This window comes from Macaca fascicularis, chromosome 2, assembly GCF_037993035.2.
Source record: "Macaca fascicularis isolate 582-1 chromosome 2, T2T-MFA8v1.1".
In the NCBI taxonomy this organism is placed as follows: domain Eukaryota; kingdom Metazoa; phylum Chordata; class Mammalia; order Primates; family Cercopithecidae; genus Macaca; species Macaca fascicularis.
Genome location: NC_088376.1, coordinates 170,817,448 through 170,843,289, shown reverse-complemented (window position 1 = coordinate 170,843,289; position 25,842 = coordinate 170,817,448). Strand labels below are relative to the sequence as shown.

Sequence of the window (25,842 nt, the reverse complement as noted above, 5' to 3'; positions counted from 1 at the left end):
CCAGTCACCAGGTTCCTCCCCTAACACTGGGAATTACAATTCAACATGAGATTTGGCTGGGGACACAGAGCCAAACCATATCAGAATATTATGCAGCCACATAAAAGAATGAGATCATGTCCTTTGCAGGAGCATGAACAGAGCTGGAGGCCATTATCTTTAGTAAACTAACGCAGGAACAGAAAACCAAATACTGGGTGTTCTTACTTATAAGTGGGAGCTAAATGATGAGAATATATGGATACAAAGAAGGGAACAACAGACAGTGGAGACTACTTGAAGATGGAGGATGGAAGAAGGGAGAGGATCGGAAAAAAATAACTATTGGGTACTAGGCTTAGTACCTGGGCGATGAAATATTCTGTACAACAAACCCCTGTGACATGAGTTTACCTATGTAGCAAATCTGCACATGTTCCCCTGAACCTAAAATAAAAGGTTTTCTAAAAACACAAAAACAAACAAAACAACAACAAAAACAAAAACAAAAAAACAAAAGCAAAAAAAAACCCAAGACCATGTCCTCGTGTCCTTTGCAGCAACATGGATGGAGGTGGAGGTCATTATCCTAAGTGAACTAACACAAGAACAGAAAGCCAAATACCATATATCACATTTATAAGTGGGAGCTAAACGTTGAATACATATGGACACAAGGAAGAAAACAACAGACACTGGGCTTACTTGAGAGTGGAGGTTGGGAGGAGGGTGAGAATGCAAAAAATATCTATCAGGTACTATGTTTATTTCCTGGGTGAAATAATCTATACACCAAACTTCCATGACACGCAGTTTACCCATATAACAAACCTGCACATGTACCCCTGAACCTAAAATAAAAGTTTTAAAAAAAGAAAAAGCAGACACTTTCACATTGTTCCAAATCTTAAAGGGAAAACAGTCTTTCACTATTAATTATGTTGTTACCTATAGACTTTTTACAGATGCTCTCTATCAACATTAGAAAATTCCCTTCTATTCATATGTTTTGAAGCTTTTATCACGAATGAATTTTACATTTTGTAAAATACTTTTTCTGCATCAATTGATATAATTTCCATAAAAATTGGATCCTATTGGTCGATGATGATTTCAATTCTTTCATATCTTTGCTGATTTTCTGTCTAGTTGTTCTATAATTTGTTGAGTTATATAGAGAAGTATTAAAATGTCCAATTATAATTTATCTATTTCTCCCTTTAGGTTTATCAGTTTTTGCTTCATATATTTTCTCACTCTTGTAGAACATATTAACTTAGAGCTTTTTTATTTTTCTTCTGCACAGTCCAATCTGCCATTAAGCTGATAACAAAAATTTTTAGTTTGGATATTTCCTATTGCTAGAATTTTTCTTTCGATTTTTTTATAGTTTCAATTTCTTCACTGAAATACCCCATATCTTCATTTCTTATGTCCATTTTTTCTTTAGATTCTTGAGTATATTTTTTAAAGTTTTGCTAGTTCCAACATCTGTGTCATCTTTGGGTGGCTGTTTCTATTGAATAATTTTTTCTCTTAGTGATAGACCACATTTTCCTGCTTCTTCACATGCACAGTAATATTTGATTTTAGGCTATGTATTATGGATGTTACATTGTTGAGAGTCTTGATTACATTGTCTTCCTGTAAAGAGTTTCAAGTTTTGTGTCAGGCAGTTAATTTACTGGCAGATCACATTATCCTACTAAGGTATGATTCTAGTCTTTCTTCAAATAGGTCTAAAATACACATTTCTTTAGGGCATAATTCTTTTTTTTTTTTTTTTGAGATGGAGTCTCGCTCTGTCGTCCAGGCTGGAGTGCAGTGGCGCAATCTCTGCTCACTGCAAGCTCTGACTCCTGGGTTCACGCCATTCTCCTGCCTCAGCCTCCTGAGTAGCTGACACATATAATAGTCATATAATACAATATACCAGGCTTATTTAATCTTCACTGCAATTTTGTGAGGTAATTACCAATACTGTACAATCACACAGATGGGAGGCTGGGGCACTGTGACATTCCCAATATAACATAACTTATGAATAGTAGAGACAGAATTAAAAAGGCAATAGGTCTTTGATGTTAGTATTTTTAACCCTTTACTGTAATGTCTCTGGGTAAGTATTAGGTTAACTGTAGGGTTCTGCTAGATTAAACTGAGAAAAGGAGTGCTACTTTCTTCTCAAGGAGTTACTTCTAGTGAAGATATTTTACTAAATGATTTTATTTACTAAAATTTTGTTTCAAAACACTACTGCAGAGTATATCATCACTATAATTTCATCATCAGAGCTTGTATTTATTGTACAATTGCTATATGCGAAACAATGTGCCAAGCATTTTATGTACATTTTTTGTTTCTCATAATAATGCTTTGTGATGGTAGTGTGCTGGGCTGGCTCTCACTAGCTCATGAGAGCTAATCATTCAATTTCAGGAAGTTTGTGAGCTGACTGATGTTCTGTTGGTGGAAGTGATTACACAACAGAAATGGACAAATACTGCAAATTAGGGCTTCCTCTCACCTCAACACTTAAGTTACTTGTTAAATATTTACCAGCAAACCATTGATACTATTAAGTCTGTTTTGGAGTAAGGAAACTGATACTTGAGGTGAGGTGGGAATTAAAAACTTGCTGATGTCCACGCAGCAAATAGCAGCTAAGCTAAAAATTTCAGAACCTAGATCTGTGCACAAGGGTAGCCATCACACTGATCAGGTGTATGGTGATGACATTGATCTTGATTATTTGGGTATGTAGAAATAGATAGAAGGGGCTCAAGCCTGTAATCCCAGCACTTTGGGAGGCCGAGACGGGCGGATCACGAGGTCACAAGATCAAGACCATCCTGGCTAACACGGTGAAACCCTGTCTCTACTAAAAAATATAAAAAACTAGCCGGGCGAGGTGGCGGCCGCCTGTAGTCCCAGCTACTCGGGAGGCTGAGACAGGAGAATGGCGTGAACCCGGGAGGCGGAGCTTGCAGTGAGCTGAGATCCGGCCACTGCACTCCCGCCTGGGCGACAGAGCGAGACTCCATCTCAAAAAAAAAAAAGAAATAGATAGAAGGGAGAGGTCATACAATATTGGATAATTTTGATTTTAAAGGCAGTTTAAAGATTAGTTTTTTAAATATTTGGACTGAATATTATTTAAGTAGACACATAATGATTATTTTGCCACTTCTCTTTATACACTTGGAATTTTTGTTTAAAAAAATTCAGATAATAAAAGCATCAGATGCTCTGTGATATCTGCATAGAAATTTTCTTATAGAGATCCTTGTAATTATCTTGCCCAGGCACATGGTAGAAGAATTATGCCCAGTATTTTCTGCCAAGCAGAGTCTGAGGGTACTGTTTAGAGTGCTTTACTTGACAATTAAAATGTTTTGGCTCATAGCATTACTAAATGAGGCCTCAGAAAGTTACAGAAGGCAACAGGGCCAATCATAAGAAAGTTTCCACTTTTCTTGAGTGCAATAAATAATTAAAACATTATTGAGTGTACATTTTGTATCAGATACTATTTTAAATGATTGATAAGTTTGAATTACTTTGATCTTTGTAATAAACCTATTTTTAGGGTATGAAGAAACTTAGGAATTCCTAAGCTAGAATGGGGTGAAGGAAAGTTGCCAGTTGTTCCTCCTCTCCCCAGTCTTGCCATCATAGCTAAATCACTCCTACATCCCAAGTGAAGTTGAGCTACCTCACTACAAAAAATATATTTTATATACACAGCAATAGTTGTATACAATATTCAAATAAGAAAATACAGGTTTCTTTACTTGAGATTTTTCTTTGTCAGATCCAAAATAAAGATCAGAGTAGGCAAGCAGAAGGGCCATGTTTATATTAGGCATCCCTTTCGTTTCACTCCAGATCATTGTGAATACCCAGCGCCAGCTGAACTCATGACCAACTCGAGACAAAGCAGGGCTCATTAACAGAAGGGTCACAAGTCTAAAAGACAAAACGATTTTTAGAAAGTTATTCTTTCATAGGAGTTTCTTTCCATTTCTTTCTACTCTACTCTAATCTACTCCCTGTAGAATTCGTAACTCTCAAACAAATGAGACATCTTTCACACACTGTTGACATGACACCAAACAAAGGCGGCAGGTATTCCATACAGAGACATGCCAAGAGAATGGCATTATTCTTTGTTTCTTTCTATTAGGTGAGTAGCATAGTAACTTTACATTATCCTTGAGTGATGCTCCTTCAGGAGGAAAAAAAAAAAAGTTCAAGATGTGTTGTGCATAAATTCTGAATTCGCACCCCAAATAAAAACAAATCTAATGAATAAAAAGTGAGAAAATGCTCTCTTTTTGTTTATAGATTTTAATCTTGCTGAATTGGTCCAATATTTGCCAGATTTTTTTCCCCTCAGTCATATATCATTCCTATGTTTTACACTAATTTGATCTGATAATTTGGGAAATAATTTTGTTTTAGTTGGCACTAGCTGCCTTGACTTCAACAATTCAACTAGATGGAAGCAGAATGTTAACCATTTGAGTGATGGAGATTAAAGAACTATGAGACTCTAGTTATGATGGTTTTTCTCACTCTATGCTATCTCCTTTTCAGCTACATGAACAGACTTTTTTCTACCTCTTTACAGTGGAAGAAGAAACTACAAAAATTATTTGAGAAAAAAAGACGTTTACAAAGCGGGCTTCCCTATGATTTTTAAAAAGCAATTTCTAACTGTAGTTTTTAATTAATAGAAAATTGTTTGCTATATAATATTGAGCAAAAACAAGATTTTTATTTATAAGAGGTACTTAACTTCATGAAATGTCATTACAAAAACATTGGACAAAATATGTTAAATGTTAATTGTGTTTGTTTCTAATTAAAAAAAAAAACAGAGTTTGCATTGCTTTGAAATTTAGTTAAAAGCCAAGAAAAATATTACTAAGCATTTATTTGCTGATGATCCTTGGAAAGTTTGAGTCAATTTTTCAATCTAAGGTATGAAATCTTTGTGTTATTTAAAAGATGATCTTTAAACTTACTCAATTATCTATAGATAGAAAAATTTTAATGATGTTCTTACCTTAAAACAATCAGTGTGAAGTAGATATTTAATGAATAGTATATATCAGCAAATTTTACATACAAATATGTATGTGCAGGAATTAGAAGTCCAAAGAAAGTAAACACCATGAGAAAAGCAACACGTGATAGAAAATTCCAGAATCTGCATTATTCAGAAAAAATTAAAAATATTTATAATTGATTAATTTGACATCTTGATTACAAGGTTTATCTATGTGAATCATTGTGCTAATGATTATCAAAAAATGAATAAAACATTTACAAACAACTTTGACTTTTAGCTGAAAATGATGAAAAGTTATTAAATTATTTTACACAAAAGAAATGACCTGGATAAAGAGGAATTGAAAATATGAGATGGGTGAGGGTCAGTAAAAGATGATAGAATCAATGGATTTTAGTCTCAGTATGGTTGCGGAATTGTTAGAATTTAGGTACTAGAGGGCATACAGTGAAAAGATGGGAGATGGTACACCTTCTCTGTTTAAGAGTTAACATGGATCTGTTACAGGTTGTTTTGAGATGTTAGTAGAATTTAACACCATTATCTTAGATTTCCACTATCTTCAAGAGTAGAAGTTGGTACGTGCCATATTTTAGACAGTAAGATTCTTGCAACTGTGTTTATGAAGTAGTTATTTGTACAACTGTGGGAGCGGGTGGTTAAAGAGGAATGGTGGACATACTTATACAAGGAGAGAAGATACAGGAATTGGAAGATGACGGAGTAAAGGATTAACTGTATGAATATTGACATCACTAAGAATGGTGATAGAGTAATATTGGAGAGTCACAGTGAGACAGGAACTAAAATCTTCACAAAATGGAGAAGTGAGTTAGAATTCTACAGATAGCCACAACCAAGAGGCAGATGGTATATTCTGATGGCACGAGCTTCTAAATTGGATTCTTTTAAGGAAGTGGGAGATAGAATGATTTAGAAATCAATATGAGGTACAGAGAGATCACCTACTTCAATTGTAGGCTCAATAGTACTAGGAATGCAGGCAAGAAAGACATCACAACTTACAAGGAATGAAGAATAAAGATAAGTAATATATTTGAAGATCCAGCTTACAGTTGGAGCAAGAAGGAGAGGAAAACCTTCAGAATAATTCCCCATACATATAGCTAATACTTGTGTAGCATTTTAAATTCTTCCCTCAACTGTGGTCCATTTAATTTTGCCTAAGTGTAAGTACAATTGACTTCCATTGTAATTGGCATGGAATTTTATTGAAGTGCTCCAGAATCCTATAAGACCCTACATCTTTTAAGCTTCTTACATCAGAATTAATTCTATCTTCTATAACGTTGTCCCAAAACTCTAAAAATCATGGTTTACTTTCAGGGTCTTTGTTAACACATATGTTGTCATTATGTGGTTCAGGTCAAGTTTCCACTCTACGTATCAAAGCATTACAGAAAGTGCTCTTCCTTTTGGCTGATAACTACTCACCCCTCAGCTGAATGCCCTTGAGCAAGGCACAATTTGCACTTTTCCACCCTTAGTCTTGCTTACATTTAGTTTGGTCATACTTTCTTTTATAACACTGCTAATCCTCTTCAAATGCCCCAGCTTACTCTTCTGATTTGCTTTACACAGCACCTCATTGTCCTTAAAATACTGATTTTTAGATTTTTTTTGCATTAAGTTCAACTTAAACTTAATTTTAAAATATTAGCATTAAAATATTAAAATATTACTTCTCGATTACTGCACTTTTGGAACCCTCTTACTAGTGGGTACAAGATTTTACATGGGAAATTATTGAGGAGATAATCAGAGACTTGAGGAATTAGTGGGGAAAGAGAACCAACAAGGACTCAAGGTAAGGTTACGAATTTGTTTTAAATTGGAGGATTCAAAGATACTGGCAAGAAAAAATAAAATCTAGTAAAGGTTTTTAGTTGGGTAGTTTTCAAGTCTTTGAAAATCTTACTTTGGCCATGTAGATGTAGATATTGTTACTATTATGATATTATACGTTCCAGTGTATGAAATAAAGTGAAAATATGCTAGCCACTTACTCAAGAAGAAGTGCTTCAACTCCTGCTTTAAAACTTGTAGAATTTAAAAGAAGTCCCACAATGGCCAGAGTAAATATTCCTGACATTCCAAGTAACTCACCTATTTTTAAAAAGAAATAAATATAAAGTATTAATTTAACATCAGCAGCAGCACAAATTTTACCCGAGTTAGAAGTATCAGATATTGTGACAGTACCGTGACTTTTATAGAAAGGCAACTTCACTTGATTTCAGCTGAAAAATATTGCAAATTATTACCACCACCCCATGTCCTTTTTCTTCCTCCAACTTATATCCAATTGTATTGTAAAGCCTACTGTGGACATCTTTGCACGGCTTCACATACCCCATTGAGGCTAGAGCACACTTTAGAGGTCTGGTTGTTTCAGATGGGCTCTGGAGGGTTGAAATGAAAATCAGCTGATGATTTCTTTGTGAACTTGCCCACAACTTATACCTCCTTCTTAGCAGACATAGTTCTAGTTAATAAGTAAAAGTTGAAATATGTGTTTTTAATACTAAAGAATATTGTGGATATTCTACTTTTATCATATATTAAATTGCCATTCATACTTTGACTAGTTCTGTGCCCTTTGTGTTTCTTTTACTTACTTTGTATTCCTGTGTTACAACAGTTGTATTTTAATTACTGTAGACCTATTAAATGTTTTAATACCTATCTGGTAGAGAAAGTTCACCACTTAAAAAAATTGTTTTGCCTATTTTCCCACATTAATTTCTCTAGATGAACTTTTGAAATTGTCATGAAATTTTGGATAGGCACAGTGGCTCAGACCTATAATTCCAGCACTTTGGGAGGCTGATGTGGGATGATTGCTTCAACCCAGGGGTTTGAGACTGGCCTAGGCAACATAATGTGACCCTGTCTCTACAAACGATTTTAAAAATTGACTTGGCTTGGTGGCACATGCCTGTAGTACCAGCTACTTAGGAGGCTGAGGTGGGAGGATTGCTTTAACCCAGGAGGTTGAGGCTGCAGTGAGCCATGATCATGCCACTGTACTCCAGAGCCTGGGCAACAGAGCAAGACTCTTGTTTCTAAGAGAGAGAGAGGGCCGGGCGCGGTGGCTCACACCTATAATCCCACCACTTTGGGAGGCCGAGGCGGGTGAATCACGAGGTCAGGAGATCGAGACCATCCTGGCTAACATATCCCATCTCTACTAAAAATACAAAAATTAGCCAGGCTTGGTGGCAGGTGCTTGTAGTCCCAGCTACTTGGGAGTCTGAGGCGGGAGAATGGCATGAACCCGGGAGGTGGAGCTTGCAGTGAGCAGAGATTGAGCCACTGCACTCTAGCCTGGACGACAGAAGGAGACTCCATCAAAAAAAAAAAAAAAAAAAAAAAAAAAAGTAAAGTAAAAGAAAAAGAGAGAGAGAAGGAAATTTTAAAACCAAAAAAATTTCTATCATTGTTTGATACGGATTGTAATAAAGTTTAATTTAGTAAAATTAATGCCTTTATTACATTATTGAGTTTTCCCTTCTAAAGATGGAAAATTACAAGTTTTCTATTTTTTATTTTAATCCTGGCTGAAAATGGTAGCAAAGGCAGAGTCACTGTTGAATCATGAAAGAAGAAGAAATCATGGACATAGGTTCTTTGAAATAATCAAGCCCTGGATTAGGTATTATAACTTGTTAGGTGATGGTGAAGTCAGGAAAATATTTATAATGACTATCTTGAAGGTACTAAATATAAACACAAAGCCAGGTCACAGGGAAAGTCTTTTTACATTAAATTTATATTTACTCTGTACCTTGTTTTAATGAAATTCTGTCCTGGCAGGTTTCTTCCTAAAATGTTTATTGAGACATCTTGACTCTAAAAGTTTTAAATTGTTTCCTTGGGTATAACCTTTAATCTTGAAATTAGGGTTACTTATTAAAAATAATGTTAGGTGAAATTATATCTGTTGGATTTTCTTTTAAGAATTTAAGTATACACACGAATACTAGTACATGAGGAACCTACCTGAATTAACTGATCATTCTCTCACTGTCTGTTAATTCATTAGCTTTATTCCGTAACCCTCAGTATATTATAATTGAATTTAATCCACTGATTAATTCATTGGAAAGCCTCAAGATCCTCTGGTCTGCCTTTTCCTCTTCAGAGGGAAAATAATAAATTCCCATTACTCTAGCACTTCTGAAGAGAAGTTTTTCTATGCTTAAATTTATTCAAATTTTATATTTCCTAATAACTTCTATAATTTTCTATGTTTAGATCCAAACTATTTGTTAAGTTTATTCATTGATATTTTATAACTTTTTACCAGTATAGAAAGAATCCAATTTTCTTATTTTCTAGTTAGTTATTGCTGGCTGATAAAAATATCATCAACTGTTTGGATAACTTTATCTTATATCAAGCTATTAAAGGGTCTTGCTGACTTTGTTTACCAATTAATTCTGTTGAATTTTCTATATGATATAAAATGTTGTGATTAATCTACCCATTTTTTTCTTTTAAAATATGTATAAATGTATCCCCTTATCACATTAGCTAGAGCTTTCAGAATTATTTTTAATCATGGATGTGAGAATATACACCATTGTCTTATTCCTAAATGTAACAGGGACATAGTGCAGGTGAGGTAACTAGGTATTATCGTGCATGTCAATTCTGAATCATAAGAAGGGCTGTCTGAAGAGCTGAATTAAATGTTATTCTGAGGCTGTGTCAGGAAGCAATGGTATGACTAATTATCAATAGCTATCATATTTTTGTGAGGAGGTGATTGTGGGACATGGATTAATAATATTGATAGATTTTCCAACGTTTAGCTTTACTTGATATGTAACTTCTATTTTGATTGCCTTTCTGATCTAAGAGTTACCAAGACAAAAGATCTAATGTACAGGTTGAAACTGCCCCCCTCTGCCCTTTCGTTAGAGAGACAGCTTCTCTCTTTGTTGCCCAGGCTGGAGTGCGATCATAGCTCACTGCAGCCTCAAATTCCTGGGCTCAAGTGATCCTCCCACCTCAGCCTCCTGAGGAGCTGGGACTATAGACATGTGCCACCACATCTAGCTAGTTTTACAATTTTTTGTAGACATGGGGTCCCGCTATCTTACCCAGACTGGTTTCAAAATCCTGGGCTCAAGTGATCCTCCTACCTCAGCCTCCCAAGGTGCTAGGATTATAGGCATAAGCCACTATGCCTGGTAGGAACCCTCTTTTTGTAGTTCATATTTAATTTAATTGCATCATGGTTGAACAATGTTTGAAATTTTATTGAAATGTTTTTCGAGTTAATTTCTGCAAATTGTCTACATGTATATGTAAAGGATATCCATTCAGTTTGGGAGGTAAAACTATATATCTTATAAACCAAACTTCTAAGATATTTAAATATCTTTATAGCCATAATTTTTTTTGTTCAATTGGTCATGAAATTCTCTGGGAAAGGCATAATTTCTGTAATGATAGTTTTGTCAAATTCTTCTTTCTTTTATAATAGTATTTGCTAATATTGGTACATTATTTTCTGTTGTATAGATATTCATATTTTTAATCTCTTTTGATAGATTATTTTAGTAAAAATATTCTGTCTAGATCAGTTGAATGTTTTTACTAGCTTTTGCCTGGTATACACTTTTCATATATTTTTATTTTGAAGTTTTCTATGTTATTTTATTATAGGCATAGGCCCCTCACTTACAAATATAAAAGATGAGATACAGAATTGAAAAGATGAGACTTATATGATTGACATCATCACCAAAAACAGTTGACATCCAAAATTGAATCAGTTTTGAACTTAGAATTCCAAACAAGAAACTTGCTATAATATTTGAAAAAAATTCACCCACGATGTATCGAGCTACAAGAAAGGGGAGTAAATAAGTAGTTAATAGAACTTGCCCTTAATTTTAATTGATATTCTGGGTTAATTTTCCTTTTTGTCATTATCTTTAAAATTAGCTAATTGCCACAATGAACATGAGAGTGCAGATATCCCTGTGACATATTGATTTCAATTCCTTTGGATATATACCCAGAAGTAGGATTACTGGATCATATGGTAGAGTTCTACTTTTAGTTTTTTGAGGAACTTCCACATAGTTTTCCATAATAGCTGTACTAATTTACATTCCCACCAACAGTGTACAAGTTTCCTTTTCTCTGCAATCTTACTAACACTTCTCTTTTACCTTTTTGATAAAAGACATTCTAACAGATTTGAAGTAATATCTCATTATGGTTTTCATTTGCTTTTCCCTAATGATTAGTGAGGCTGAACATTTCTTAATGTACCTGTTGACTGCCGGGTGCTGTAGCTCATGACTACAATCCCAGCACTTATAATCCCTCGGGAGGCTGAGGTGGGCAGATCATTTGAGGCCAGGAGTTTGAGACCAACCTGGCCAACATGGCGAAATCCCATCTTCATTAAAAATACAAAAATTAGCTGGGTGTGGTGCCACATGCCTGTAATCCCAGCTACTTGGGAGGCTGACGCATGACAACAGCTTGAACCCGGGAGATGGAGGTTGTAGTGAGCCAAGATCACACCACTGCACTCCAGCCTGGGCAACAGAGCAAGACTCTGTCTTGGGGAAAAAAAAAAAAAGCACCTGTTGACCATTTGTATGTCTTCTTTTGATGTCTATCTGTTCTTAGCCTATTTTTTAAATTGGATTATTTATGTCCCATATATGGGGTCAACCTAAGTGTCCATCAATGAATGAATAAAGAAAATATGGTATACATACACAATGAAATAGTATTCATCCTTAAAAAAGAAGGAAGCCTTGTTATTTACAACAAGATGGACGAACCTAGAGGACATTATGCTAAGTGAAGTAAGACAGGCACAGAAAGAAAAATACCGCATGATCTTACTTATATGTAGAAACTTAAAAAGTTGAACTTTCAGAAATAGAGAATAGAATAATTATTACCAGAGGCTGGGGATGTAGGGAGGAAGAGAATAGGGAACTGTTGATTATGAAGTGCAAAGTTTCCAAGAGAAAGCAGTACTAAGTTTTCAGATCTATTCCACAGCAAAGTGACTATAGTCAATAATAATATATTGGTATTTCAAAATAACTAAGAGAGTAAATTTCAAATCTCTCATCATAAAAAATTATAGTTAAATGAGGTGATGTTAATTAGCTTGATTCAATCATTCTACATTGTATACATATATCAAAGCCTCACATTGTACCCCGCAAATGTATACATTATGATTTGTCCACTAAAACTAATATTAATAAAAATAGCTCATTGCCTTTGGGGTAGATGGACAGTATTTTCTTGTTTCTGTGTTGAAAGAGTTTCTTTTCAACTGCTAAAAGCCACACTTAAGTTTGGAAAATTTGGTCAGTTTAGTTTAAGAGCTCCTTTCGGTCTCCATTGAGGAATTTATTCAGTGCCTTTAATGTGTCAAACATGTAATAGATTTTAGAGATATATGAAGGAACAAGTGGGAAGTCCCTAAACTCATGGAAGTGATAATCTAGATCTAATGTAATACATACAGGAACTACAGAAAGAGGAACGTCTCTAGGCCTCAGCTGGGTGAATCTCCTGCATTATGTTGGCCTGCCAAAGTGACTGATGGCTTCCTTCTTTTTCGGCATTTCATATGTTTTACCTTTTCACCCTGATAAACAATGTTGCAATGTATATTTCTGTACATACATTTTTCTCTCTTGGGCTTCTCTGAGTACTTTTTAGGTTCTAAAAGTAAAATTAATGCGCCAAAATATATTTGCTTTTTGGTGTTGTTACTTTTATGTTTTGCCTAAATACTTTCCACAGAGCAATGTCATGATGCCCTTCCCAGGAAAACAGGGAGCCGGAGGCCATCATAGGCTCATTTTCTGGAACTACACATGCCTCCAGGCCACATGAGCTCTAGGCACAGAGCTGGTCATGGCAATAATTTTGAGTCCAGCATCTCCTGTCACTGAAATATAGGATGGAGGCCAACTCTAGTGGCAGAAGCATACAGGAATCTGGAGTTAGAAGACCCCAGTTTGAAAGCTGTTTTTTCCTTTAAGAAAGGAAAATACATTTTAATAAGTAACATATTTGCTGACTAGATTTGTTAAGCCAGGAAAAGTCTCAAAGCAAAGCCATTACTGCTTATACTGTTTTAAAATTTCTAGCACTCAAATTGGAAAGAGTAAGAACTCTGAGTGAAATAATCTTTCTTAATTTTTCCCTATTATAAAATACGTGCTAACTTCAAAGATTAGTAACACTGTTTAAATAATTACAGAAGTTATAAAAACAATGGTTACTCTGAAAATTATTGATTCACAATGTCAAATGAAATAGCAGTAAAGCTTATTAAGCATCTTTATTTCTTAAAGAAAATTTGTATTTCAAAGGTGTTGAAGTTCAGAGAAAGTCCTAATGTCTAAGAAAGTAAGTTCATCGTTCTCTTTCTCCTACCGCAGAGTTTTTATTGTTGAAGTTACTACTTTTATTATTTTACAGTGATTACTTACAGTTTTTCTTCTTCTGAAACATAAAAAAATAAAGTTCCATTCCATTGATTATTATCAAAATTACAAGGCAAGCTCTGTGGAGGCAATGGGACTTTGCCTATTGTGTGTATGGTTAAATCCTCAGGTCCTAGAATAGAAATTCTCACATAGTACATATTAATAAATCATTGTTGAATCAGTGAATGAATGAACTTCCATTCTTCCTTTTCCTTTCCCTTCTCCCAAGGAGCACCAAAAAAGTTCCCCTGATTAGCCTGTAGATGTTATTTCCGATATAAGTTTCCCTGAAATTCCGTGGTCAGTATATAATATCTTAAATAAAGCCTGGTAGAACATTGAACCAGGTTTAGTAGGTGAACATGGATCCTCCCCAATGGCATGCAAGATTGTACTTCTTTAAGGTTTTTTAGTTCCCCCAAGGGTGGCCCTTGAGTTTTTAAAATGCTTCTGAATATAGAAATGTCTTTGTTGCTCAACTTAGTCAACTGCAGGAAGGTCATAGCTATAGGAGGTTTTAGGGTGAGCACTCTCTGAGTGCCATATTGCGTCACCTCCCTTTGCACCCTGGATTTTAGTAGAGGTTGTGTTTATGGTTGTTTGGCTTTCACACACATCACAGATGGTGAATTGGAAGTACCTAAAGACAATGTACCTTTCTGAGCTAATCTGAGGTTCCAGGTTCACCACAGATGCTCCAAGCTTCCGTGAGCTAGGCAAACTAACACCATACACAGAGCTTCACCCATCTGTTGCCCACAAGCCTCAAAGGCTGAAAGTAAATATCTCCTATGCCCAATTAGGGTAACTGTCCACCACCTGGATCAGCTCCTTTGAGGAAGGGGTGAGAGGAGTGGTGGTCCTCAGGATGATTCTTCTTGGGAAAGAATATTCTTCACTTCTGAGTTTTAGGATAAGGCAGGAATAGGAAAGAATAGAGGTATACAGGGTCCCTAGTTGCACAACAATGAAGCACTCTCTAGGGGCAGGGGAAACAATTACAGCTAAAAATCTCCTCTTCCTGAATATTAGGAGAGGTAATTTAAGATATTCTTCATTGCTGAGGGGAGGTGGGGAGTAGAAGAATCCCACCGCAGCAGAGTGAATTGTTCGATACCATACAGATCAATGGATTAGAATATGTTGTGGAGGCACCTCTTAAGCACACCTTTTCAACAGGAATGGGAGTAGTGGCAGAATGAGACAATGCTGCATAAGACCTTAGAACAAAGAAGACACCCAGTGCGCAGAATAGTACGTCGTCAGTTTATCAAGGAGACTATAATCATTGCTTTTCCAAAACCAGTGCAAGTGCACCACAATAAAAAGCTAAATAAATTCTTAGTAATATTATGAAAATACTTTGATTTCATAGACACCCTGAAAAGATCCTATGAACCCCTCTCCTCCACTAGCCAGGGATTCAGAGACTCAATGTTGAAAATGACTTTTCTAGGAGGAAGATACAGGGCTTTGACCAGAGAAGAGCACATAAGATGCTTCTAGGGATGCTGGTAACATGAAATTTCTTCTCCTGATTAATAGTTATATAGCTGTATACTTTATAATCACTATTATATTATACATATGTCATTTATTTTATACACACACATACACATGATAAAGGGGAGAAAAGTGCTTATGGTTTAGGGCTATCTGAAAGCGGTAAATGAAACAGCTCATGGGCACTTTGCAATCCCTCTGCTTATAAGCACTATTCTCTGACCCTGTAGATGGCTAATAATGCATACTTCCTCCCTTATTTGACAGCTTTTTATGTTGCCTGTATGAGATATAGTCCCAGGGCAAACGGAAGAGAAGCTGCCTCCTCTCACTACTAGTGGATGCACTATTTGGTTTATCTTCTAAGCTCATCTTCAGCACATAAAAAAGAACATCTCTCATTCTGGTTGTCTGGCATTCTGGTTCATCCCAGGCCTCTCCCATAAGCATCTTCATGAAGAGTCTCAACCCAGTCTCACAACAAATATGTAACTAACATTAAATAAGTAATGGGTAATAGTGCTTTGTAAAGAGTAAGTCACTAAACCAATACTCACTATTACATTCTTACAAATATAACTTATGGTAGGATATTACAAAATACACATCAGCTTTCAGAAAATACAGGATTCTGATGTTAAGAAAAAAACATTTAAAAAAAAAGATCCTTACCTATGGTATGGTTCCTTTTATTTTGTTGTTCTTTGTCAAAATCCATAATACTAGTAAATATAATTAACGATATAACAGAGGTCATCAGACTTTCTCCATTAATTAAACTGATGAGGCTTCTAGAAAGCCCTACATATGTTGAGGGGGAAAGATGTTTTATAAAGTGAGAAAAACATTAAATATTAAATGTTAAAGAATAAAATTTTCTTAGCAACTATAAGGATGGTCTTAGCTACGGATTTACTGCAAGTTAAGTTTAGACCATCATAATTGGCACTAAATTAATTAGGGTCCATTATGTTTACGTAAGTGAGATAATTAAAGTTCTCATTCCTTGCTTCAAAGTACAGAGGAAAACATGAAATTTATTATTTTTAATTCAGTGAGTTGTTCTATATAAATACATACATGATAAATCAGATATATTTAAGGCAAGACAGAAAATGATGATTGAGGAATAAAATAAAGTTACAAACCAAAGCTTTATAACATAACATAAGTATTAAGGCAATTGTTCACATAATCTAGCTAGGCTTAGAGATTATCTGACTTTCTCATTCATTCTTCCCAATGGTTTTAGAAATCAGTATCCATGAATGGAGAGTTCCTGATATTATGCACTTCCATCCAAATTTTCCTCTATTTATGATGGCATTCTAAGTTTAAATGTCTATCAGTTGTCCTTTTCCTCTGCCCTTAAATGTGCATGTAGTGGTAAAGCTACAACTTTGAGCATCTATCGTGATTTTCTAAAACTCATAGGAGGAAATGTTATTATACAGTAAAAGTCCTTTCTGTGAATCAACCAGTCTATAACCGCAATCACAACCTAACTACAATCAGTATGCTGATAGAAGAGAGGAAACACCAAGGCTGTTCCTGTGTGGCTCGATTGCCTTGGCCATCCCATACTTCACCTCTGCCTGTATCTAAGCCCTTCCCTGTAAGACTTGGCAGTGTTTCTCACCAAAAAGATCTAGTTTGTTTTGTTATGAGACTCAATGAGAGCAGAAAAGTTCTGCCTCCTCTCTGACTTCTGCCACCGCCACGGCAGCATTCCTCTGTAGGAATATAAGAGATACATGAAGGAAACGTAGATCTTCCCAATTGAGGCCATCCTGGATCACTTAGCACCCCCAGTATCCACCAGCTGATGATAGATTCCTTAGTGAACCTAGCAAGATCAGCAGGACCCAGCCCATATCATCAGAACTGCTGGATTCATGAGAAATAATAAATAATTGTTGTTTTAAGCCACCACATTTGGAGTTGTTTATTACTCAGCAAAACCTAACTGATATTATTGTATAAATGGAACTATGGCAAAATGTAAATATTCAGAAATACATAGTAGATAATATAAGGGCATAGGAGGAGTCAAAGGACCATGAGAAGCTCAAGCCAATGTGAATGTACTTATGTATTCTGACAGTCTTGGGCAAATTTTTCATATATATATATGTGCACACACACACGCACACACACATACACATATATACGTCTTTCTAAATCTTATAAATCTTGTTTTGTAAATTCAGGAACAATGCTGCCAAGAAGAAATTACTTTTAAAAATGTCTTCTGGAAAGATACAGGGGGGAGAGAAACAAAATTCTGAAAGTAATGGCAAGATGGACAAAATTTATGAAAATAACCTCGCAAGGTACTCTGAGTAAATTCAATTCAATTGTGGCAGGGTAGAATATCAGTGGAATACTAGATTACAAGATAAGAACGTTAGACAAGAAGGAAATCAGCTCTCAGGTATCATAAGAGTCTCTCAAATATAGGGGAGAAAAGGGTTGGCATTGACAGTCACAAGGAGGCAGGGATGTGGGCTGAGAGTGTGGGGAGGAAGACAAGAATTCAGGGTTGGGTGGTGGATGTTGGTATCTTCTTCTAAAGTGTCATCTCACTCTCTTAATGTCCTTTGTCTTGAAGGCTCAGTTCTCATTTATTCATATATTTACACTTGATGTATCTCCCCTACTCTATTTCTACTTGCCTCAGATAGCTATTTCCCCTTTAACTGGTTGCAAAGTGAAATTAAAATTGAAAAGAGTGTGCGTGTTGTGTGTGTGCAAATGCATGCGTGTGTGTGCCATATTAATATTCTATTTTAAAGCAATTTTTCTAGTTCTCATTATTAAAAAGTGATGAAAAGAGACAATAAAATTATTGTTTTTCTTGCATGAGGCTTTTTTTGTTTTTGTTTTTCTGGGCTTAATTGAGTTGGTATTTTACTTTTAAATATAGACTGATTTTTCTTAAAATAGTATACACTCAAAACACTGTATGACTGATGATTTTACCAGTTTTTGACTTTTTAGGCTTTCAGTCTTGATGATGACAATGATGCCAAAGGCAAAATACTTTTTAAATGGAATTGTCCTAATGATTCTTTACAAAGGAAAAGAAATATTGGGCAACAGAAATGTCACGACAGTGTATATGTAATATTGTAATGTCCCAGAATTATTCTGTTGGCTCAAGGTAGAAGTACGCATAAAGTCAAGGATTCTAAATGAATTCCCTCCCTCATTGTACAATTGGGTATAATACTTTTTTTTGACACTAAATAAGCCCGTCACTGGCATTTCTTCTGCCCTAAGCATGACCTCCAAAATCTCTGCTTAATTCCCAACCCCCAATCCCTCACTACCTGACTTCTCATACTGGAAAGCTACCAAAAACAAAAGATCTTAAAACAAATGCAAGTTCATTATGAAATATGATATTATAAATATAGAAGAAGAGAGCAATATACCTACCAAGGTCTCTTACAGCAGCTGCAGTTAGCATGGGATCCGAACTCACAAGGATAGCTGAAAATAATAACCATGGGGTGGGCTTCAAATGTAATTTATTTACAGCTGCCAGATACCAAAGAACTAAGATATAATTAACCAAAAAGCCGGGAATTGTAATTAAAAGTATCTGCAAAGAAATTTACAATTAGAAAAATCAGACTGCTTTTGTAGTCCATTTTAAGAAGAAGATAATCAGGATTATTGGAGATACAGAATCAACCAACACCAATAGTACCCACCAGCAGACACAGGAGTGGGGCCATCTAGCTCACTCTGCTTCAGCTGACTTCTACTTGACCAAAGATGCAGGAGATGGCTTGGCAGAGCTCAGCTGAGACAACCCAAACCCCTTTTAAGTCTGTTCTTTTTGATTTCATATTTTTGTCATTTGTCTGAACTCCATGTGTCTGCGTTTGGTTTAAAAGTATAAATTATTCTAATAAATTATTTGCCTCTAATGCAGTTTAGGTAATGGGCTGTATTTATAAAACTGTTTTGATTACTTTGAAAGAAATGTACACCCTACTTATGATTTGGAGTGTTTTCTCTTGAGGTCTTTCCCTGATACAGTTCAAATCTTGCATGTTACAAAATTTCTTATGGTTTTTGAATTAGAGTTTAGCTGCTTCTGTGTTTTCTTCTCTGCTTTTATTCTCTTAGATATGAATGTGGGAAGCTTTAGAACATAGGTATTTAAAACATGACTTTTCTTAACAATTTCCTTTTACTGGAGCTAATACACTTTCTTATAGCACTCTTGTAGTATTTCAGAGTTAATATTATATCTGGTATGAAGTTATGCGAGTCTGAGTCTCAGAATTACTGTTTTCTTTCATAATTTTTCCCCTGGGTCTTTGATATGCCAGACTATTGCCAAGATATGATTTATTCACTAAATTATGAAGCTGAATTTATTACTCCCATGCCCTTTTATTTCTTCTTTGTTCCCTATTTTGGAAAAAAAATTCTAAAAATTTGAACGTAGATAATATGTGGTTCATGAATGAATGACATTACCAAAAAAGAAAGCTTACCTGCCAAAATAACTTTTGAAGCATGTATGTATCCATGTCAAATGCAGTAGTAAAGAAAATTACTGGTGCAAATATACAAAAAAGTAAGTCTGGACTCATCCATTGTATGGCGTTTGCATATCTTTGGACCTAATATTATACAAATACATCATCTTCTCATTTATTCATCACTATTAGAATAGAATACATGCTAGGCACTCCTAAATCTAACAGTAGAGAAAGACAATTTTTAAAAGACATATCACACAAAGGAGTAAGTGATCGTATCAAATTCTAGAAACTACAAATAATTGGCCATGGCTTATGTAGAAGATGTGTGTGGAAGAATAGAAGGGATAGAGACTGGAAAGTTAATGCCATTCATGCAATAACTAATTAACAATGTTTAACATGAGATATTTAGTTGAAATCCTATTATAGGTATCCATTCAACATTCACTTATTAGGGAAACACTGAGTACCTACTGTGTTAGGTAATATCCTTGCATTTGGGAGATAATTCTCCATGCATCTCTTGTGTTGTCCATGGCTTATGAATACAGGCATTGATTGTTTTTCTTCCAGACTATCTTTTCATGAATGTTGGTATGGCTTAGAAGGCAGAGCAAGTGTCTTCCTCCAGAGCAAATGACAGGTTTACTTTACTGTCCAGTGTAATAAAGATAATATCTCCCTCAGAGACATTTATTATATTTAAAGAACAGGTATAGGAAGTACATTGACATGGGCACTAAAGAATATGCAGCAGATTTTCAGGCAATCAAGATGAAGAAAGAAGTTTCAGGTAGGTGGATAATCAAGCACAAAATTCACAAAGGAGTTAATGATTGTATCAAATTCTAAAAACTACAAATAACTGGCCATGGCTTATATAGAAGATGTGTGTGGAAGAATAGGCAAGGGAGCAAATGAGCTTACTACGCATTATAGAGGATTCAGGTTCTCTAAGCTTACATTTCTTCTTCTGTGGCCAGATATATAACCCAATGTAGGTACAGATTTCACCTGGCCCTCTTTTCTTCTTCGGGATTATGGTTCAGGAAACAGGCACAAGAAAGTGTTAACTCTGGTTACTGCTATTGCTGTGGATAATAAAACCCTTTTTCTCTGGTCCAGGAGTCCCATGTCTTTTGCTGGGATCATGAAACTGGCAAGCTAGCTTATTAGCTGGCAAGTAGAGAAAAATCTTAGACACTTCATGGGTCTTAACATTGGTCTCTCCTTTGAAGGAGTTGCTGACAAATAATAAAGCTTATAGAAGTACTTCAAATTGCATCTGTGTCAAAATCATATGATTGTAAAACCTGTTTATGACATGTAAAGTAGTAAACTGTTTCTAGTTCTTACATGAATACATGTTTTGTATAATATTTTTAACATCAGTGACTAAATTTGTTTGGGAAAGTCAATCATTTCAGACAAGTTCTCACATCCATTCTGATTGACTAGGGCAGACTGGCAAATTATGGCCCCTTGGCCAAATCTGCACACTTAAGAGAATAGTTTCTCTTCTAACAGAAACCCTTTAAAACAGTCTTCATTGAGGAAATAGATTCGTTCAATATTACAATATTTTTGCTACTCAAGTCCTGCACCAGCAATACAAAGTCTTACTGAGCTCCTATGTCATTAGCCATTTTTTTTCCAAGTTTTCTAAATCTGTTTAACATTCCTTGGCCACTAATACTTTCAGTAGCTGTATGTACTCAGTAGCTGTATGTGCTCAGTAGTTGTATGTACTCAGCTTTTGCAGATCTCAGCTAGATCTCAGCTTTTGCAGGCCTGGCTCCTTTTTCTACACACCTGATCTGATGCTATCCACATAACAATCATCTATCAACTGGCAGAACAGTGAGAAGATGAATAATTTCTGAACATTTTTAAATGGCATCTCAGCATTTATATGATTCTCAAATAAATAGCATAAAATACTCATTTACAATACACACCCACAAAGATGTAAAGCTTAATACTTCAAAACCGCATCCAAGTAAAAATAACATCACAGGGAGAGGAATTGGAAAGTCTTTCAAGTGCAGGTTCAAAAATGCTGCAAAAAAACATGTTGTTAGTGAAAGGCAATGAGGTATCTCATTTATAGAACTTTAATGTGACAGGATTTCTTAAAATTGTGAACAATATCTTACAGTTTCACTACTTGTTTTTTTTTTTTTTCCTGAGTTTAAAATCATCCCTTATACTTAGCAGCACAGAGAATTAGTGTAACTGTTAATCTACCGGGTTACTGTTTTACTTCTCCTATGATGTATCTCATTCTCATCTCCTTAGAAACTTAACAAACATTATCAGCAATTATTGTCTCTTAGGTTACTACTGAAATATTTATAGTAGTTTTATACACATCATAAATCAGAGATTAATTTCTTTAGCAATCCTGCAATAAAAGGTTAATAAGTAAACTTTAACGTAATCTTCCGGTTCAGAACAATGAGAAACTAGCCCAATTTTAAAAACTAGTTGTGAAATAGTGGGTTTTGCTGCAACTGGTTCATTTTCCTCCTCTTTTCACTCATTCTGGCACAATCAGCACCATTGTCCTTCTTGTAAGGCCAAGCCTGAAAATGCAAAGCAGAGAGGCAGGACCAAAATTGAGGCGAATCTGGGAACCTGCCAATGGGTCTCTGGGTGCAGTCTCTGAAACTGGAGGATATCTGGAGAAAGGGCTCTCCAATGCGGAGATAAGGGGGAAGCTCTTGGCATGGTTGGCTGTAGGTATGTGATACCGGAGCAGCAGGAGTCAAATAGGATATGCCGACTTTTAATTCAAGGAACCCTTTTCTGAAACACTTTACCACAGTGAAGGAAATAAGGAACTGTACTCTCAGAGATTTTGGGAAAAGATGCATGGGTCTTGGAAGATAATTACTCAAAATATGCAGGGAAGGAATAAAAGTGAAGAGTGTTTTTCTTACAGAACATCATTTGTCATATTTATTTGATCAAGACGTTGAAGATTTGTATCATAAGGATACAGTTTTAAGCACTAAGAAGAATAAGACATTGGTTTGAAAAGAGGAATATGAATTCTGCTAAAATTGAAGCAAGAACAAACATCAAATTTATGTTGACACTTGGGTGGAAGAAAGGTGACTTAATTGATGCTTTATGAAAAGTTTATGGAGACAATGCTCCAAAGAGATCAGTTTACAGATGGATAATTAGTTTTAAGAAGGGATAAGGTAATGTTGAAGAAGAAGCCCACAGTGGCAGATCATCCACATCAGTTTATGAGAAAAAAATTAATCTAGTTGATGGCCTAATTGAAGAAAACCAACAATTAACAGCAGAAATGATAGCCAACACCATAGACATCTCAGTTGGTTCACCTTACACAATTCTGACTGGAAAAGTTCAGCAAACTTTACACCTGAGAGGTACAAAAACCATTGCACCCAGATCAGCTACAGACAAGAGCAGACCTTTCAGTGGAAATTTTAAATAAATGGGATCATGATCTTGAAGTATTTCATTGAAAACTTGTAACAGGAGAGGAAACATGGCTTTACCAGTGTGATCCGGAAGACAAAGTGCAAGTAAACAATGGTTACCAAGATGCAGAAGTAGTTCAAACTACAAGTGGACTGGTTGAGAGCAAAGGTCATGGCAACAGCTTTTGGATGCTCAAGGCATTTTGCTTGTTGACTTTCTGTAGTGCCCAAGAATGGTAACAACTGCTTATTATGAGAGTGTTTTGAGAAATTTAGCCAAAGCTTTAGCAGAAAAATGCTGGAGAAAGCTTCACCAGAGAGTTCTTCACCACAGCAAAGCTCCTGCTCATCCCTCTCATCAAACAAGGACAATTTTGTGAGTGTTTTGATGGAAATCACTAGGCATCCACCCTATAGTCCCGGTTTGGCACCTTTGGACTTTTTGTTTCCTAATCTTAATAATTTTTTTAAAGGCAGTACATTTTTCTTCAGTTAATAATGAAAAAAAAAAAAAAAATAAGCTGCATTGATGTGGTTAAATTCCCAGAACTCTCTGTTCTTTACGATGGACTAAATAGCTGGTATTATCCCTTACAAAAGTGTCTTGAACTCGATCAAGCTAATGTTTAGAAATATAGCTTATACTATTATCTTTTCAAGCTAATGTTTAGAAATATAGTTTATACTTTTAATTCCATTTTTCCACAAACTTTTTGAAGTCTCCTTGAATATCCACCCCTTATAGAGGGGAAAAATTCTTGTGACCATTCATGATAACTTAAATTAATGCTGACTTAATTTTCTATTTTGTAAATATACATAAACATAAAAGTTGATACAAATTTTGTCTATAGCCCCTAACAAACAGATTTGTGAAATAAATGCATTCAGAAACAAACTAAAACAACATTAATGGAATGGATGCTACTGTTTTACTGAGGTGTAAACATGGTACTGGCTGCTATGGAAAAAGTTACAGTCGTGTGCCTTGTGATGATTGTTTTGTCTACAGCTTTACTCTTGGCAGACCTCAAGACTGTTGAAATGAGGGGAGGGGATCTGAATCCCCAAAGGAATGTCGACTGGCCATGGAGGCTCATGCCTGTGATCCTTGCACTTTGGGTGGCCAAAGCAGAAGGATTCCTTGAGGCCAGGAGTTCCAGATTAGTCTTGGCAACAAAATGAGACTCTGTCTCTACAAAAAAATAAAATAATTAACGAGGCATGGTGGTGTGTACCTGTCCTAGATGCTGGGAAGGCTGAGATGGGAGGATCACTTGCATCCCAGGTGTTGAAGCTGCAGTGATTTGTGATTATTGCCACCACACTGGGCAACAGAGCAAAACCCTATCTCTAAAAATAAACTAGAATGTCTTTGTGCTATGCAAATCCTAATTTGAAGAATTCTGCATTAAATTCTCGCCAAACATTTTTCTAACTCCTGTGAGCAGTTCAGTTTTTATTTGATTCAGGATTAGGCTTGGATAGTAGTTAACTAAATTGGATTAAAAGTTAACTGTTTTGTGAACTAATAAGGAGTTTTTCTTTTTTTAGATACAGGCAGTCCTTGCTTTGCACAGTTCCAATATGCATAAATATCAGTTACCACAGTAAAGTTAAATAAAACCAGTCCAACAATGTGGTTAATATTTCCATGACCACAGTATTGGGAAAACTTGCATAAATTTTGCTGCTAGCTCTTTATTCCATAAACCATTGTGCAAAAAAAAAAAAAAAAAAAAAAGATGTGCATCATGATCAGTCTTCAATTACATTACTTCTTTCAAAGTTTGTTGGTGATTCATTACTGATCATCAGTTCATGCACAGATAGCAAAGCACAAAGTGGCTAGTAGTGTTGCCTCCTCGACCCCAAAGATTAAACTCATGACCATTTACAAAAATGGATAATCAAAAGAGGTAATTGGTTAGCAAAGAACAGGGCAGCAAAGAAAAGTGATAATGCTGGAAGTGAAATTGGATGTGATTAGATTTGAAAGTGGTGACAGCAAAGCAAAGATAGGTTGAGACTCAGACCTGCATGAAACTGTAATACAAACCTATTTTAAAGGGCTGATAAATGTAAAAAGGTTAAGTTGCTTCAGTGTCTTTCAGTTTTAATTGCACTGGGAACAGAAAGCTGCTTGTGGTTGAAATGGAACATTTACTTGTTTGGATTGAAGATTAATCAAAAACAAATCCCAATCAATTTGACTAGCATTCAGGCCAAAGTGATAACCTTAGTTACTGCATTGAAAGAAAATGGTAATGACAAGAAGACTGAAAGAGAATATATTACTACCAGTAAAAGCTGGGTTCATCATTTCAGAAGTCGGCATGAATTGACGTTAAGCTATCTCATGAAGCTGCAAAGCTTCGGATGGAATATTACAGAAGATATAGCTGACTACGGGAATGTTAACGCTGCTGCTGTTCAAGAGGCAGTTTTAGATATGTAGCCAGAGGAATTTAGCAAAGTCAAATGCATAGACATAAATTAAGTAAGTGGTTGTGACTTAAAGAACGACCATGTCTCAGGAAGTGATGCCAGCAAAAAACTTCACATTAAAGGAGCTCTCGTATACTTCATTACATTGAAAATGCAAAGGATAAACTTTTGAAAGCTGACTCAAAGCTAAGAAGGAGTGAGACAATTTGCCAAGGCATAGAAAAGATGCTCACCAGTTAAGTTATATAAGACAAGCATTGTTCAAACTACTCTTGATAAAAGTATAAAGAAACGTTTTAGTGTTTCAATGTTTCTAATATTTTAAATTACTAAAATTTAGTATACTATATAAATATTAG

At 35.5% G+C, this 25,842-nt stretch overlaps 1 protein-coding gene across 1 annotated transcript in view; it reads right to left on the bottom strand.

Annotated features, from left to right (window-relative positions):
* SLC9C1 (solute carrier family 9 member C1) overlaps window positions 1-25,842 on the bottom strand; it is a 128,050-nt gene that overhangs the window by 93,218 nt on the left and 8,990 nt on the right. The window contains exons 3-5 of the mRNA XM_045385423.2: window positions 7,084-7,183; window positions 5,051-5,194; window positions 3,774-3,948 (exon numbers count right to left, since the gene is read on the bottom strand). Coding sequence (XP_045241358.2) covers window positions 3,774-3,948; window positions 5,051-5,194; window positions 7,084-7,183 — 419 coding nt within the window. The remainder of the gene's footprint in view (window positions 1-3,773; window positions 3,949-5,050; window positions 5,195-7,083; window positions 7,184-25,842) is intronic.